At 36.2% G+C, this 16,730-nt stretch overlaps 1 protein-coding gene across 3 annotated transcripts in view; it reads right to left on the bottom strand.

The window, feature by feature from the left end:
* The window catches only part of nlgn2b (neuroligin 2b), a 312,849-nt gene that overhangs the window by 10,058 nt on the left and 286,061 nt on the right, over nucleotides 1-16,730 (bottom strand). For all 3 annotated transcript variants that reach the window (XM_062048113.1, XM_062048110.1, XM_062048112.1), the window contains 3 exons: nucleotides 15,407-15,592; nucleotides 479-744; nucleotides 255-408 (listed from right to left, as the gene is read on the bottom strand). In XM_062048113.1, coding sequence (XP_061904097.1) covers nucleotides 255-408; nucleotides 479-744; nucleotides 15,407-15,592 — 606 coding nt within the window. The remainder of the gene's footprint in view (nucleotides 1-254; nucleotides 409-478; nucleotides 745-15,406; nucleotides 15,593-16,730) is intronic.

The following is a 16,730-nucleotide window of genomic DNA, read 5'->3' as shown; positions in this document are numbered from 1 at the left end:
AGATCATATCAGTATGAGATGTTAATTGGAACAGCCACATTGGCTAAAATAGATTCTGATGTTATGTTGGTTCAGTCTTTTTTAACCAATATTTAAATATATGAATAATCAACATATTATGTATTTTATGTTTTGTTATTCACATACCATTGCAATTTTATTGCAACATTGTTTTTGTAGTTTTACATATTCTTTTTATTTTCCTTGTGGCCCTAATATTCATTCAGGACAGGAAGCGATGAAGGGAAACATACCATCGGGGTATCCATAAAGATTGTCGACAAAGTTGGAGATGGTGTAGTCAAAAGAGGGTCCGGATATTCCATCTTCTCCTTCGCTGTCGTCCACAAACTTAAGGCCTTCTCCTTGGTTAACACCCAGCAATATGTCGTAGTTGAGGAACTCGCCCTGTTATTTAAAAAAATCACACATTGAATATTCCGATCTAAGGACTAATAGATGGGCTATGAACACTGACCTGCTGCATTAGAATCTCCGGGTCGTCCGGCACTACATCTCCATCCACCACAGGCCCGAATGCAATGTGGTAGCGTGCAGGTTGTATATCTTGGTCTACTAGCTCTCGAAAACTCTTCCTCCTCAGGCAGTCCACCAACTCCGCCATGTCCCCCAGAGTGCAACCCACCTTCTTAGCAAGAATCTTGGTGTACATGACGGGTCGGTAGTTGACAGACCAGCTGGAAATTGCCGAGCCACTCTGAGCGATGGCCCTCTGAAACAAACCTACACACAAGGCACATGTTGAAAAGTGCCTTTATTTACCTACAGTAACACACATTCTGGAGACTCACTGCCTTACTGTACTTTTAATAAAGCATATGTTGAAGGAAAGCATTGCATTGGAAGTATGGCGAAGAATCTTGCTGCTTTCATTGCAACCAACATTTATAAACATTAGGGCAAGAATACAAAGTATTATATACAGGGAGAGACAGCAGCAATGATGACAAAAAAGGAACATGGTGACAACCCTGCAAACAGCAGTGGCTTGATGCTTGAGTCGCATCAAGCCAGAAAAAGCCCCAAAAAAAGACTGCAGAAGAGGAAAAAAAAGAATGCTGTTGCACTGCTGCAGTTATGTAAAGTGGCTTGCTGTCCCTGTGTTTTATCTGCAGATTCTGTCATTAATAATTAACCCTCCCTCACACACACATACACACACGCCATATACTGCCTGTGCCCCACCCCCGCTCCTTTCCCTGTGAAATCAATTAAGCAGCCTCTCAGCTCGGTTCATCTCTCTTCTGCACACAAAGTGCCTTTAAAACTTTCTCTGCATCCACTCAGAATTATAGCCCAGTTCTAAAATGGGTGAAAGACGCTTTTGTTAGAACCATAAAGGTGATATATGCTCATTGGCCAGAGCATTAGGTACACCTGAAATATATATATATATATATATATATATATATATATATATATATATATATATATATATATATATATATATATATATATATATATATATATATGACAATGTAGCTATGGAGACTGGATAAAAACATGGTCAAGTTTGATTCCTGAATAAGTTTGGGCTGATAATACATTTTGCTAGATGATATATTGTCACACAAATTAATGCTCATAAACAATGTTACTATTAACATTATTTTGAGATAATATATAACGAGGGAGAGTTTTCGCATAAGTATAAACAAGTACTGATCCATCGGGCACTTCAGGGTGTCATCATCATCATTTTGACCAATTTGGGTGAAAATTATTGAGTCAAGTTATTAACGTTTCGTGTTTGGTGGCAAACCATCAGATCAAAGTTTAGCGCCATGCCACGCCCACATCTTATAGCGTAGGCATAATTTTTTCGCAATTTATCATTGCCAATATGTCTAGTACCTGTCATTTTAACCGCAGTTCAATTGGCCAAAGGACCCAGGAGAAGTTTATTTAAGTACGACCCCTGTTTTTGGTCGAAAAATGGCAGACGGCCGACGGCCAATTACAACAAGGCTGACATGGTGGAGCAGTCGAAGGGGGCTTGGCCAGTAGCAGGACTTTCTTGTTCTTTTAATTGATTTATTGGCTTAGTGCATATTAATGGAACCAGCATCGATGCTGGTGCTGGAAACCACTACTCCGATTTGACACCCTGTTGTTATCAACATAAATATAACCAAAATACTATACACATTTGGTGTAAAGCAATGCAGTTGCGCCTAAGGATGGGTACTTTTAACATTTTAATAGTTATGGTACCAATTCCCGGTACCTGGGAATTGGTACCTGTACTCAATTGTACCAATTTTCAGTACTTCTCTGGGTGTTCATTAATGTTAATTTGTTCAATAATAAAATCTCATTTATGAGCTGCTCATGATAGCTGTGTTGTCCAGTTGTTATATCTCGATTTCTTACATTTATGCGTCTCATTTGCAAGTATTATATAGTAGATGTTGCATGCAGTTGCATTTTCAAGACAAAGCATTTAACAGTGTAATCTATAGGCCATAGGGTGTTGTCTAACCAGGATGTAATCTTTGCCATGAAGTTAAATCTTGTCTTTTGTTGCGCCCTACAAATTATTGTACTTATTGTACACCAACTGTTTGATTGTAACATACATTTTAGTTTTAGTTTATTTACCACATTTGGAGGTGTTGAAAACGCCATGTGAAATCACCAATGCTAATCAGTAGCATGTCTATGGCGAATCCAGTGTAAAAAGAGCATAGAGCTAGCGCATTTTGAAAAGCGGAGCCTTACTGTACATTTGAGCATTTCCACATATTTACTTTGTTGGCATGGCAAATTGCAACATTGTCTAGAAAAAGTTAGTCCGCTCTGAATGCTTGTTGGTTCTGCCCAGTCTGCAACCGGACGTGACGTCACATGCAACAAAAGATATCAAAATATGGCATAGTTTGATTATACGTGAATCAATACCCTGTAGTCCTGACATAATTCGGTCGGTGCCTATAAAAGTACCGCATTCAGTACCCATCCCTCCTTGCGCACCACTGAAAAATACAATCACCATAATAAACATATTGTTAAATGAATTCCTCTTTGACAGCGTCAATAAAACCTGAGCTTCAGCGCCTTTGTAAAGACATCATCTTGATGATCTCATGAGATTGTGCAGGTATACCTAATGAAGTGTCTGGTGAGTGTATATTGATTCCACTCCACAGAAAATCCAAGTATGATGTGGTGCATACAATGTTTTTTAAATTTAATACCAGACAACATCTGCCATCTGTCTCCGTTGTCTGAGTCACGATTATCAGAGAAGTGTTCACCCGACCATTGCATACACAGACAAAAATATATAAAAATATGTATATATATTAGAGATGTCCGATAATATCGGCCTGCCGATATTATCGGCCGATAAATGCTTTAAAATGTAATATCGGAAATTATCGGTATCGTTTTTTTAATTATCGGTATCGGTTTTTTTGTTTGTTTGTTTTTTGTTTTAATTAAATCAACATAAAAAACACAAGATACACTTACAATTAGTGCACCAACCCAAAAAACCTCCCTCCACCATTTACACTCATTCACACAAAAGGGTTGTTTCTTTCTGTTATTAATATTCTGGTTCCTACATTATATATCAATATATATCAATACAGTCTTTCTTTCTTTCTTTCTTTTAGTTTATTTCGAACATGAACACATTTACATCATAATACATCACACAATTTCATATCATTTCATTTACATCATGCCCGAAAAGGAGTAGGAAGAAGCAAAGCTTATTTAATCCTACCCCTTTCCCACTTCAAAGCATTTACAATTATATCAAATCATTTACTGACCTTTTTATATAATAAAATAACATCTATGAATTAGTATATACAACAGTTTGTAATATGTAATTAATTAATTCAGTCATTATTAACATACTGAGATGAAGAATATTTTCAATAAGGTTGGAAGTTTTTCTCATAATTCTTCTTCTTTGTACTTTGTAAGCACTATTAATTTAAACAACCTCTTAAACTGGATCATGTCAGTACAATTTTTAACTTCTTTACTTAATCCATTCCATAATTTAATTCCACATACTGTTATGCTAAAAGTTTTAAGTGTTGTACGTGCATATAAATGTTTTAAATTATTTTTTCCTCTAAGGTTATATTTCTCCTCTTTAGTTGAGAAGAAATGTTGTACATTCTTTGGTAGCAGGTTATAGATTGCTTTGTACATCATTTTAGCTGTTTGCAATTTTACCAAATCACCAAACTTTAATATTTTTGACTTAATAAATAAAGGGTTTGTATGTTCTCTATATCCAACATTATGTATTATTCTAACTGATCTTTTTTGTAACATGGTTAACGAATGTAGCGCACATTTGTAGTTATTTCCCCATATTTCTGCACAATAAGTCAGATATGGTAACACTAGTGAGCAGTAGAGAATATGAAGTGATTTTTGGCCCAGGACGTGTTTTGTTTTATTCATTATTGAAATGTTTTTTGCTACCTTATGTTGTATGTTTTGTATATGAGATTTCCAGTTCATTTTATCATCTATTAATACTCCCAAAAATCTGGTTTCTTTTACCCTTTCGATGTCTACTCCGTCTATTTGTATGTGCGTATGATGCTCTTTCCTACTATTACCAAATAGCATTATTTTAGTTTTACTGAGATTCAAAGATAGTCTGTTTTTGTCAAACCATCTTTTTAATTTGTTCATTTCTTCTGTTATTATTTGTATTATCTTCTGTGTGTTCTCTCCTGAACAGAAAGCAGTTGTATCATCTGCAAATAAAACTAACTTTAAGTCCTTTGTAACTTTACAAATGTCGTTTATATAAAGATTAAACAATTTTGGTCCCAGTATTGATCCCTGCGGCACACCACAGGATATATCTAGCCGTGTTGACATATTTTCACCCATCTTCACATATTGCTTCCTGTTGGTTAAATAGCTTCTTACCCAGTTCAATACCAAACCTCTGATGCCATATCGTTCTAATTTTTGTATTAAAATATCATGATTAATTGTATCAAATGCTTTTGTTAAGTCCATGAATACTGCTGCCGCACATTCTTTACCATCTATTGCATTGGTAATTTCCTCTGTTATTTTAATTAATGGTATTGATGTTGAGATATTTGCTCGAAATCCATATTGGTTCTCCACGAGCGTCCCACTTTTGTTAATAAATAAATCTAATCGACTATTGAATAATTTTTCCATGATTTTGGAGAATTGTGGAAGTAATGAAACTGGTCTGTAGTTAGTAAACTGGTGTACGTCTCCATTCTTATAGATTGGTACGACTTTTGCAATTTTCATTTTGTCTGGGAATTTTCCGGTTAAAAATGATACATTGGTGATATATGTCAGAGTCTGCAAGGGATACAGTCCGTAAGCACACATGATTGTGCGTGCTGCTGGTCCACTAATAGTACTACCCTTTAACAGTTAATTTTACTCATTTTCATTAATTACTAGTTTCTACGTAACTGTTTTTATATTGTTTTACTTTCTTTTTTATTCAAGAAAATGTTTTTAATTTATTTATCTTATTTTATTTTATAATTTTTTTTAAAAAGGACCTTATCTTCACCATACCTGGTTGTCCAAATTAGGCATAATAATTTGTTAATTCCACGACTGTATATCTCAGTATCGGTTGATATCGGTATCGGTTGATATCGGTATCGGTAATTAAAGAGTTGGACAATATCGGAATATCGGATATCGGCAAAAAGCCATTATCGGACATCCCTAATATATATATATATATATATATATATATATATATATATATATATATATATATATATATATATATATATATATATATATATATATATATATATATATACACACACATATACGTATACATATATACATATACAGATATATATATATATACACATACAGTATATATACGTATACACACACATATATATACATATATATGCATATACACATATATATATATACACATACATATACAAATATATACATATACACATTTACATATATACACATATATACAGTATATATATGTATATACATATGTATATATATATATATATATATATATATATATATATATCTATATATATATATATATATATATATATATATATATCTATATATATATATATATATATATATATATATATATACATTTAAGGTCACCTTGCCATTGTGAAGGGTAACAGTTTGTCATTAATCTCATCCGATTTCTTAGAATAAAGTTCAAAGTGTCACTTCCATTCATATTTTCAGATTCATCATTACACCAGCGGATTTAGGGATCTAACATCTGGTGGGTATTTTATATGTCACAAATAAAATACTGAAGGATTAGTCAGTGCAGTCAATTATTCACACTCTGACTTAAAAATCAGTATATGGCAGTCATGTTTTTTATTGTTGAAGTCCATACAAGCCCTTCTGAGAACCAGCCTCCTCTGCTGTGGATTTTTTTTTGTCTTAGGCTATTTCACAAATAATGAAAGGAAAGAGATGTCCATTTCAGAGGACGCAGATTTTTATTCTCAAAAAAATTATTATATTAATTTTTTGGAGCATACGATTGAAATGTGTCTTTGGACAATTACTATGCAACTAGCTAGACAGACATGTGCAAGATATTAAAAGGCAGTTTTTATATTTGTTTTTATCCTTGAAGCCCACTGTATTCTCCTGAGAACCAGCCTCCTCAGCAGTCAACATTTTGCGTGTTATGTTTTACATAAAAGGGCTATTTCAGATATCATGCAAAAAAATTGACCAAAAACAAATGTCCACTGCAGAGGATGTTGGTTCTCGGGAGGATATACAGTATGTGATGTTGTGTATGCATATCTGCAGTTTGAGGTCAAGCACTCAATTGCATGCAGAACTAGATGATTTTTCAGCGCACTGCACCTGCAAAAGCAAAATGGGCATTTGTAAACCCCTGCAGTGACGTACACAAAATGAGGCATCCCAAAAAAACCGCTTCATAATCATGGTAGACATGCAGCAGGGAGTTACTTTACATACAAAATACTACATTTTCCTAAAAAGTAAATACTTTGCGTATATATAATATATATACGTATATACAGTATATTTATAATATATATATATATATATATATATATATATATACATATATATATATATATATGCGTAAATATATATATATATACACGTATATATATATATATATATACATACTGTATATGCATATATATATATATATATATACACGTATATATATATATATATACATACTGTATATGCATATATATATACATATATATACACATAATATATATATATACAGTATACATGTGCTGTTCAACAAATTAAAATATGATCAAAATCCTATTACAGTAATGTCATGCAAAAAGTCAAATTTGTATATTAAATACATTCATTACAGACAAGCTGATATATTTCAAGTGTTTATTTCTTTAAATGTCAATGATTTGAAGTGAAAACTAATGACAATCCTGAATTTAGTATCTTAGAAAATGTTAATGTTACTTATGACCAATAGAAAAGGATTTGTAGAAATGTTGGCCAACTTAACGGTATGAACATAAAACGTATGAACATGTACAGCACTCAATACTTGGTCAGGTAGCCTTTTGCCTGAATTACTGCAGCAATACGGTGTTGCATGGAGTTGGTCAGTCTGTGGCACTCCTCAGGTTTCCTTTTCCTCTTGACAATACCATAGAAAAACTATGGGGTCAGGCGAGTTTGCTGGCTAATTAATTAGACAGGTGCTGGTAGTTTTGGCACTGAGTGCAGGTGCCAAGTCCTGTTGGAAAAGGAAATCCGATTCTCCATAATGTTGGTCAGCAGCGGGAAGCATGAAGTGCTCTAAAACTTCCTGGACCGTGGACCTCAGAAAACACAGTGGACCAACACCAACAGATACCGTATGCATAATAGGAAAAAATAAATTCTCCAAAAAGTCCACTGCAGAGGGCGCTGGCTCTCAGGAGTATAATAAAGTCAGTAGCACATTGTCTCTATTTTCCAGATTTATTTCACAGGACAGGGACAGTTCGGCCAATGTGATCTGTGAATGGTGTTATTTGGGATGACCACTGGTGGGTAAAGATTAATGACTATTTTGAAATGTTATGTAAACATTCTTGGTTAACAAAGTGTGTATACCATATTTAGACTTTTCGTGTTTGAAATAAGGGTACAGTTTTTGTCAATTACTGTCTGTCAGGCTTGTCACTGACAGTTTGGTTATGTTTTGGTATTTCCTCTGTGTTTTATTTCCTGTCAGCGCTCTTATTTTGCTTCCAGTTCCTGCACGTCTCCCTGAGCGCTCGTTTCCCATATCTGTCCCTGATTGGCAGCCTGGCACACCTGGTGGCAATTGCCAATCAGGCTACTATTTATACCTGCCTCTCCCTCCAGTCAGTGCTGGAGGATTGTATGCGGTAGACTGTTTGCTGTCTCCAGTTTTCCTTGAATCCTGTTGCCTGTTGCCTGCTTTCCTTGTATCCTGTTTCCTCTCTCCTGGTTCCTGGTTTGCGTTTTCCCTGCATTATTGACATTAAAGTCATGTTTTCCTGCATCAAGCCTGCTATCTCTGCATCTTGGGGTTCATCATAATACAATCTACAATAATGCGGCTTTACCATGGACCCTACCTACTTTACTTTATAGGGGCGGCGTGGCGAAGTTGGTAGAGTGGCCGTGCCAGAAATCGGAGGGTTGCTGGTTACTGGGGTTCAATCCCCACCTTCTACCATCCTAGTCACGTCCGTTGTGTCCTTGGGCAAGACACTTCACCCTTGCTCCTGATGGCTGCTGGTTAGCGCCTTGCATGGCAGCTCCCGCCATCAGTGTGTGAATGTGTGTGTGAATGGGTGAATGTGGAAATACTGTCAAAGCGCTTTGAGCAGAGGTGGGACCAAGTCATTGCTTTGCAAGTCACAAGTAAGTCTCAAGTCTTTGCCCTCAAGTCTCGAGTCAAGTCCCGAGTCAAGACAGGCAAGTCCCGAGTCAAGTCCAAAGTCAAGACTGGAAAGTCTCAAGTCAAGTCACAAGTCCTGCATTTTGAGTTTCGAGTCCTTTCAAGTCCTTTTAACCACAGACTAATATTTTTACACAGATTGTGTATGCTTTTAAACCGCTGTATTTATTTATTAAAACAAGTGCATTTGAAACAGCAGGAAAAAAAATAGTACTGACATTGCAATTCATAATAGCACTATTAACCAGTCATTTTAATAGTTTAAACAATTTTAAACATTTAACTCATTCCTTTACAGAATAAACACATTTGCAAAAACAAGTGCAACTGTACTTATTTGTACAAAAGTGTTAACATTGTATTTCCATGGCATATTGCATTGTAACTAGTTCCACAGCAGTTTCTATTCTGTTCTTACCTTATCTCATTGATCTCATCTCATACTGTATGTGTGTTTATGTGTGCGTACACATGAAAAACATAACAAATACATGAACACAACAATGAACAGAGTTGTACTTTTTAGATGCAATATGTACACATATTCTTAATATAGTATACATTTTAACTGACCTTTATTTGACTATGTTTGTCTTTTTGTAGGTGGCTAAAATATGCGGTGCTGCTGACCGCCGTCTAACGTTATGTTACTGTGTGTGATACAATGACTAACGTAACGTTATGTATAGGTACCTCATGCAACCCTGCTTAAAAAAATCACTTGACAAAAAGTATGAATAAGGAAGCAATCTGCAGTGGACGCAACATATTGCTGTGTTTGAAATGATGTTATAACCATAGACATCTTATAAGTAGACGCAGTATTGGTTGCTGTGACGCGAGCAAATTGCATCTTGAAGTGGTGATGAGGAGCCGGCGAGCAGCCTAAACTGACAGTTGACAGGTAGAAAACAAAGATGCCGGGCTGGTGTTCAGCGTTTTCCTGCTCAAATGAGCGGACTGTTGAAAATAGGAATCGGGGGATTACTTTTCACAAGTAAGATTTAACATTAATGTACTTTTGGTTGTATTTTATGAAAATAACATTTAACACAGAGTTAAGAAGGAGCAAAGATCTTCAATATTTGTATGTGAAATTCACAAACAAATCTTCTGGGGGAGGATGACTGCCCTACAGGGGTTTGGTTTACAAACTTTCAGCCCCCCCTAAAACAAAATTCACCAGCCGCCACTGATTATGATGCATTCTCATTTTAGGCAAAATATAAGACAATACTTTCTTAACAGTATAATTGTAACCAGGAATAAGTCTTCAAGTAACAATATTCAAATACTAACATTGTTGGGTAAGACAGCATTTGGTTTTATTCTGAATCCAGTGAAACAGATTGGTGGTTTTAGCTGATATAAAGACTTTCAGGTGTTTATATATGTTTAAGTATTTGGCAGACGCTTTTATCCAAAGCGACATACATAAAAAATACATATATAACAATCACTGTAAACATTATCATTTAAGGGAAGAATGTAATACAAAATATCAATACAAAGTGTCAAGACAGAATAAACTCTCTGCTGCTGCAGCAACAGAGATACGGTCTATAAGATATATAGATATCTAATGTATTCATACATTGTTTATGTAGGATATACGCATGTATACATAACGTAATTATATTGTTTCTTTAACTTAAAAATAGCTGACCGTTTTTTTCCCCCTTCTCTGGGTTTATATTCCCAGTTTTGATCTCGGACGTCTGGTCACTTATAGCATATAAGAATATTCTATTACTGTTAAGCAAACTATGAATAATAAAACATGTGTCCGTTATCATAGCTACACGTATGACAAAAAAGCGCGTGAAAATGAGTGGTATTCAGTGAGGTAAAATGAATTAAATGCGCTGACAGTTTATTGCTCCTGCCAAATGAATTGCACTGAGTGGAGCGGATCACCACTCCAAGATGGCGGCCCCGCGTCTCGTCTGCGCCAGTAAGCAGTAGCGCTCGATGCTGCGTCTACTTATAAGATGTCTATGGTTTTGACGTTAGCAGTGAGTTTACAGCCTCACTGATTTAACTACACAGCAAATAAAAGTCATGTTACTTAGCCAATAAACGTTAGCTTACATTCAAAACTTACCCTTCTTTGTGCAACTTCAAATGTCGAACGAAGTTGGAAGTTGTTGCGTCTCCGTCTGTAATATTCGAACTGCGTGATTTGCATACGGCAATTCGTTTTTTGTTGACCAAGTCGTAGTTTTTATACCCGAACGAAACCAACTTTGGTATAAATCTTTCTCACTGGCGCGTTGTTTGACAACTCTTGTTCATTGGTTGTCCTGCAATTTGATTGGCTGAATGCTGTGTGATGAAAACAATGTAGATCTAATTTGATTGGCTGTTGTACTGAGAGCACACACGCTGACACGCAGCACACACGCTGATAGACAGACACGTACAAAATGAAAGCTACGGAGCGCTCCCAAATAACTTTTTAAACTTTAGGTTTTGGGGAAAGTAGCAAGTCATGTCAAGTCAAAAGGCTCAAGTCCAAGTGAAGTCACAAGTCATTGATGTTAAAGTCTAAGTCGAGTTGCAAGTCTCTTTACATTTCGTCAAGTCGAGTCTAAAGTCATCAAATTCATGACTCGAGTCTGACTCGAGTCCAAGTCATGTGACTCGAGTCCACACCTCTGGCTTTGAGTACCTTGAGTACATTGTTGCCAAATGAAGGGTGACATCAGCGAGGGCGCGTTCATTGGCTCTGCAGATTGGAATGAGATTAGTGACTGCAGAGCTGGTAGAATTTTTTCACTGACAGGTAATAAAGCGATCGAGCGTGAATCAATGGCTGTGTCTCTCCTTGTCCACGAAGAAGGTATTGTAGGATAATTATTGTTGATGATTGTAGTAGTGTGTGTGTGTATGTGCAGTGGCTGCCGTTTGCACTAGTAAAGAATTACTTCCCGATTGTGTCAAATGCTTCTATTAGATCCATAAATACTGCAGCTGCGCATGTTAGGTTCAAACCCTGTTGACATATATCTATCTAACAAGACAAAAGGTAAGGAATTAAACAGAGACAGAATCAAATTTGGACTCAATTGAGGAGATGCCATGTCGACACTGCAACCTCTACAGTGTCACCCACGCTCTGACGAAGAAGGCTTTCGTCTCCTCTTTTATTTAGATGTTCAATGTTTACGCAACAACACCTGTCTCAACATGAATGGGTAGTATGTAAACAGTCAGTGTTTTCGGTCACATTAGAAGACAAAAGAAGAAGATCCCTCGGGCTTGGGCTTGTCGTGGATTCAGCTTGATCAGGTTTTCGAGGACAATGGATGACCCCTCCCGTCTGTTTCTATCGTACACAGCGGAATCTTCCAAGCGTTTGGCTTGGTGCAGCAGAGACAGCTTCTTGTCTGTTCATTGGAAACTCACAATGGAAAGTTTTTGTGATAACTTACACACAATTATTCCAACAGCGCACTTTTTACCATCTATTGCGTTGATAATGTTGAAATGTTAGCTCTAAATCCATATTGGTTTTCTGCGAGTCTTCCACTCCTGTTTATGAATTTTTCTAATCTGTTATTGAATTGTCTTTCAAGGATTTTTGTAAATTGTGGAAGTAAAGAAATCGGTCTATAGTTTGTAAATTGGTGTTTGTCTGCAGTTTTATATATTGGTAACACTTTCGCTATTTTCATTTTGTTAGGAAATTGCTCATATGTTAGAGGTTTTGAGATTACTTCTATACATTTTTAAATCGTGTTCATATCTATTCCGTGAGTCAGTTGAGGTCTTAGATTTGTTCTTCCTTACAATTTTGATAATTTCCTCCTTTTTTGCATTACTGAGGAACGCGTAGAAAACGCTAGAATGCACAGTAAGGCTCCATTTTTTTCAAAATGCCCTAGCTTGATGTTGATGTTGACTTTTCCATTTACATTCTACTGATTACTATTAATGAATTTACATGGCATAAAACCTCTAAATGTTGTAATGAAAACTACAACTAAAATGCACATTATAATTAAACAGCTGGTGTGTAATGAATACGATACTTACAGTATAAATACCTTACAGGGCGCAACATAAGACTAGACATTCAACTTAATGGCATTTGGATGAAAAATCTACTATATAATACTTGCAAATGAGACTCAACAATTCAATAAGAAAACAAGATATAGCAAATGGACAGCGCAGTTATAATCAGCTCCTTTTTAAATGTTACACTAACAAATTACAGATAAAAAATTTAACATTCATCAACACACACAAAAGTACCAAAAATCAGTACTGTTGATTACCGATATTGATTTTCAAGCACCAGGAATTGGTACCATATTTGTTCAAAAGTATAATGTACCCATACCTAGTTACATAGCATTCAAATGCACACACTTACTTCCAATTCAGTGCAAAATAACCTTCATAAAAAAAGCATGGCCATATTAACCTGGCTTCTACACCCAAGAAAGATGTATGCATGTGCAAAAGCTTTAGTAAAAACATAAAACAGAAATTACCGCAGCAGCGCTGTTATATTATAATATAGTAATGTCGGCGGAACGACGATGAGGCAGTATGACTGTGCACAAATCAGCCTTTTATTGGTGTCTACAAAACAGGACTGCACACCTTATAGCAGGCTGCTCTCTACGCTTTAATGTGGAAACTGGGCAACTCTTCTTCTCTCTCGGTCTGGATCAGCAAGCAACTGCCCCGGTATCCCAACCCCTGAATTACATCAGCCAATGTGAGGGGCGGGTTCGACTATACAAAGTACTGGGGTAGCATCTTTTGCATGGCCAAAAGGGTACACAGTATGGTTGTCAAGATACCAGAATTTCAATAGCCGATACCAATAATAATAAATTACCACAATTATCGATGCCTTTTCGACACTACGATGAAATAACTTGTGTACTTTTAAATTCACTACTTTATTAAAAACTGTTTGAAACTTTCAGGTATTTCAGATCACTGTGCTTTAACAATCTTTTTGCACCGAATTCAAATTGTAGTATCAGCTGCCAAGAGGTAACTATACATTCAAAACAACAGCAATGGCCTAAAGCCTCCCAGTATATCAAAACAAACAATACGGTGCTTATAAATATGGTTGTAAATAATAAATATAGTCAACTATTTTACATTCTAATAAGAAGAGCAGTGGCGAGGAGCCTTCAAGTACATAAAACAAACAGGATTTGTTTTTATTTTAAATATGGTGGGAGCGTGACATCATGTAATTTGTAATGAAATAGGCTACCAAAAAGGCTAAAACTAATATTTAAAGATTAATCTTTGTGTTTTTATTCATTATTAGGACCGTATTTTTTTACGGACCATAGAGTGCACCGAATTATAAGGCACACTGTCGATTTTTGAGAAAATCAAAGGATTTTAAGTGTGCCCTATAGTCCGAAAAATACGGTATTAATATTTTAGCCTTTTCTCATTATGTTACGCTTTTATACTGTATTTTTCCTTTTTTTTTTTCTTCCTTTATTTTATTTCTATAATATGCCACAGGCTCATAAAAAAAAGAGATCTGTTCAGAAATTGGCCCCCAGGCTACACCTCGCCTTCCTGGTGAAATAAATAAAGCGGTGGTGTTCAAACTGTTTTCCATTTTGCTATTCTCTTCTTTCTCCTCCTGCAATTGTTTTCCATCATGTGTCTACTTTCTCTACACAACAAGCCATGGCACAAACCCACTAACACGCTGATCAGTGGTGTCCATGTTTTCTTGTGTAGTGCGACTTCCTTGTTCCTTTGCAGAACCCAGTCTACTTCTTTTGTTTTCACTTTGTCAAACTGCGTACGCAAGTGACGTTGAGGCCACATTGGGGCCAAATTGGGGCTTGTGCACGTTTATACTGTAGTCTGATAAAATTCACATCTTACTTGTAAACTAAACAGTTAGCTGGAAAAAATCTGATTTCGAAAGAATCAGATTTGGTTCACTTTGGCCTGCAGTGTAAACGTATTCAAAGACAGTAGGCGTTCTTCTTCGGCACTGACTCACCACTTAAGAGCCAAGAATTGACGCGGCAATATTGAAAAATGCAGATAAAGTATTTTTTTGCGTGTTGATATCGAATTGGTATCGAAGTATCGATACTTTTGACAACGCTGGTGCACATTACTACATATTTAAATTGTTGCTCTCATAGTACTAAATCTTAATCTGGGACCTCGGGTACTACATTTTGTGCCATTCTATTTTTGCTGGTATGACAATAAAGTTCCTTGAATCCTTGAGTTTATACCAGAAGGGTTGATTTGAGAGTGCCAGGCCCGCTGGATGAAAAATTTGCATTTGCTAGACCCACAACATTTTTCACATTAAATAATTTGGGCTTTGACAGATGTGTACATAAAAACAAATGGACTGTTGCCACTAAGTGAAGAATATTTTTTTTCAAATCCTAGGTAGTCTGTGCCTCATTGACAAAAAAGCCAGATCCTTACCTTCTGAGTGGTGAGATAGGATGAGAAGGTTAACACAGGTGGCGCCAGCTCCTGAGCCAAAGATGGTGATTCTCTCCGGGTCTCCTCCAAAGTGGCCAATGTTTTCATTGAGCCAGCGCAGGGCTTGGATCTGATCCAATAAACCATAGTTCCCTTTAGCAGACTGGTCCCCTGTGCTCAAAAAGCCTACGGGGTAAATTAGAACAAACACAGAATGATAAGTGGGAGTGAATAGCACATTTTAAGGTTTGTGTACAAACAGTGGCACAGTAGGAAGTAATGGTAGTCTGTAACTGTATTATAAACAGTTGCTACAACTTAATTTTAGATTATGTGGGATTTCATACATGCAGACAAAGCCACTCAAACCTAACTAATTTCAACAAATCACTTTTGCACTGAAATGAGCAACATTGTTTAGTTTGCACTGATGCTGGCAATTATTATTATTGTAATTTTTTATCTTTTTATTTTGTTTAAAAAAACCCACACATGGCAATTTCTGGTGACATCCTATATAACTCCTACATAGTCTTTAGATCAGTGTTTTTCAACCTTTTTTGAGCCAAGGTACATTTTTTGCGTTGGAAAAAATCCGGAGGCACACCACCAGCAGAAATCATTAAAAAACTTTTGTTGTCGCAATTGTTGGATATGACTTTAAACCAAAACCAACCATGCATCAATATAGCTCTTGTCTTAAAGTAGGTGTACTGTCACGACCTGTCACATCACGCCATGACTTATTTAGAGTTTTTTGCTGTTTTCCTGTGCGTAGTGTTTTAGTTCTTGTCTTGCACTCCTATTTTTGTGGCTTTTTCTCTTTTTTTGGTAGTTTCCTGTAGCAGTTTCATGTCTCCCTTTGAGCGATATTTCCCACATCTACTTTGTTTTATCAAGCAAGAATATTTCAGTTGTTTTTATCCTTCTTTGTGGGGACCTTGTTGATTGTCATGTCATGTTCGGATGTACTTTGTGGACGCCGTCTGCTCCACAGTAAGTCTTTTTTTGTTTACTTTGTAGCCAGTTCAGTTTTAGTTTCGTTCTGCACAGCCTTCCCTAAGCTTCAAGGCCTTTTCTTAGGGGCACTCACCTTTTATTTATTTTTGGTGTAAGCATTAGATACCTTTTTACCTGGTGGCTGCCTCCCGCTGTTTCCGACATCTACAAAGCAATTAGCTGCCTGCTGCCACCTACTGATATGGAAGAGTATTACACGGTTACTCTGCCGAGTTCTAGACAACATCGACACTCAACAACAACACATTACTTGCAGACTATAATAACTGGTTGCAAAAACTATTTTTAACCCAAATAGGTGAAA

The sequence above is a fragment of the Entelurus aequoreus genome, linkage group LG05, assembly GCF_033978785.1.
Source record: "Entelurus aequoreus isolate RoL-2023_Sb linkage group LG05, RoL_Eaeq_v1.1, whole genome shotgun sequence".
NCBI classification, from domain to species: Eukaryota; Metazoa; Chordata; class Actinopteri; order Syngnathiformes; family Syngnathidae; genus Entelurus; species Entelurus aequoreus.
The sequence above is the reverse complement of the archived record's forward strand: the minus strand, read 5'-3'. Positions and strand labels throughout refer to the sequence as shown.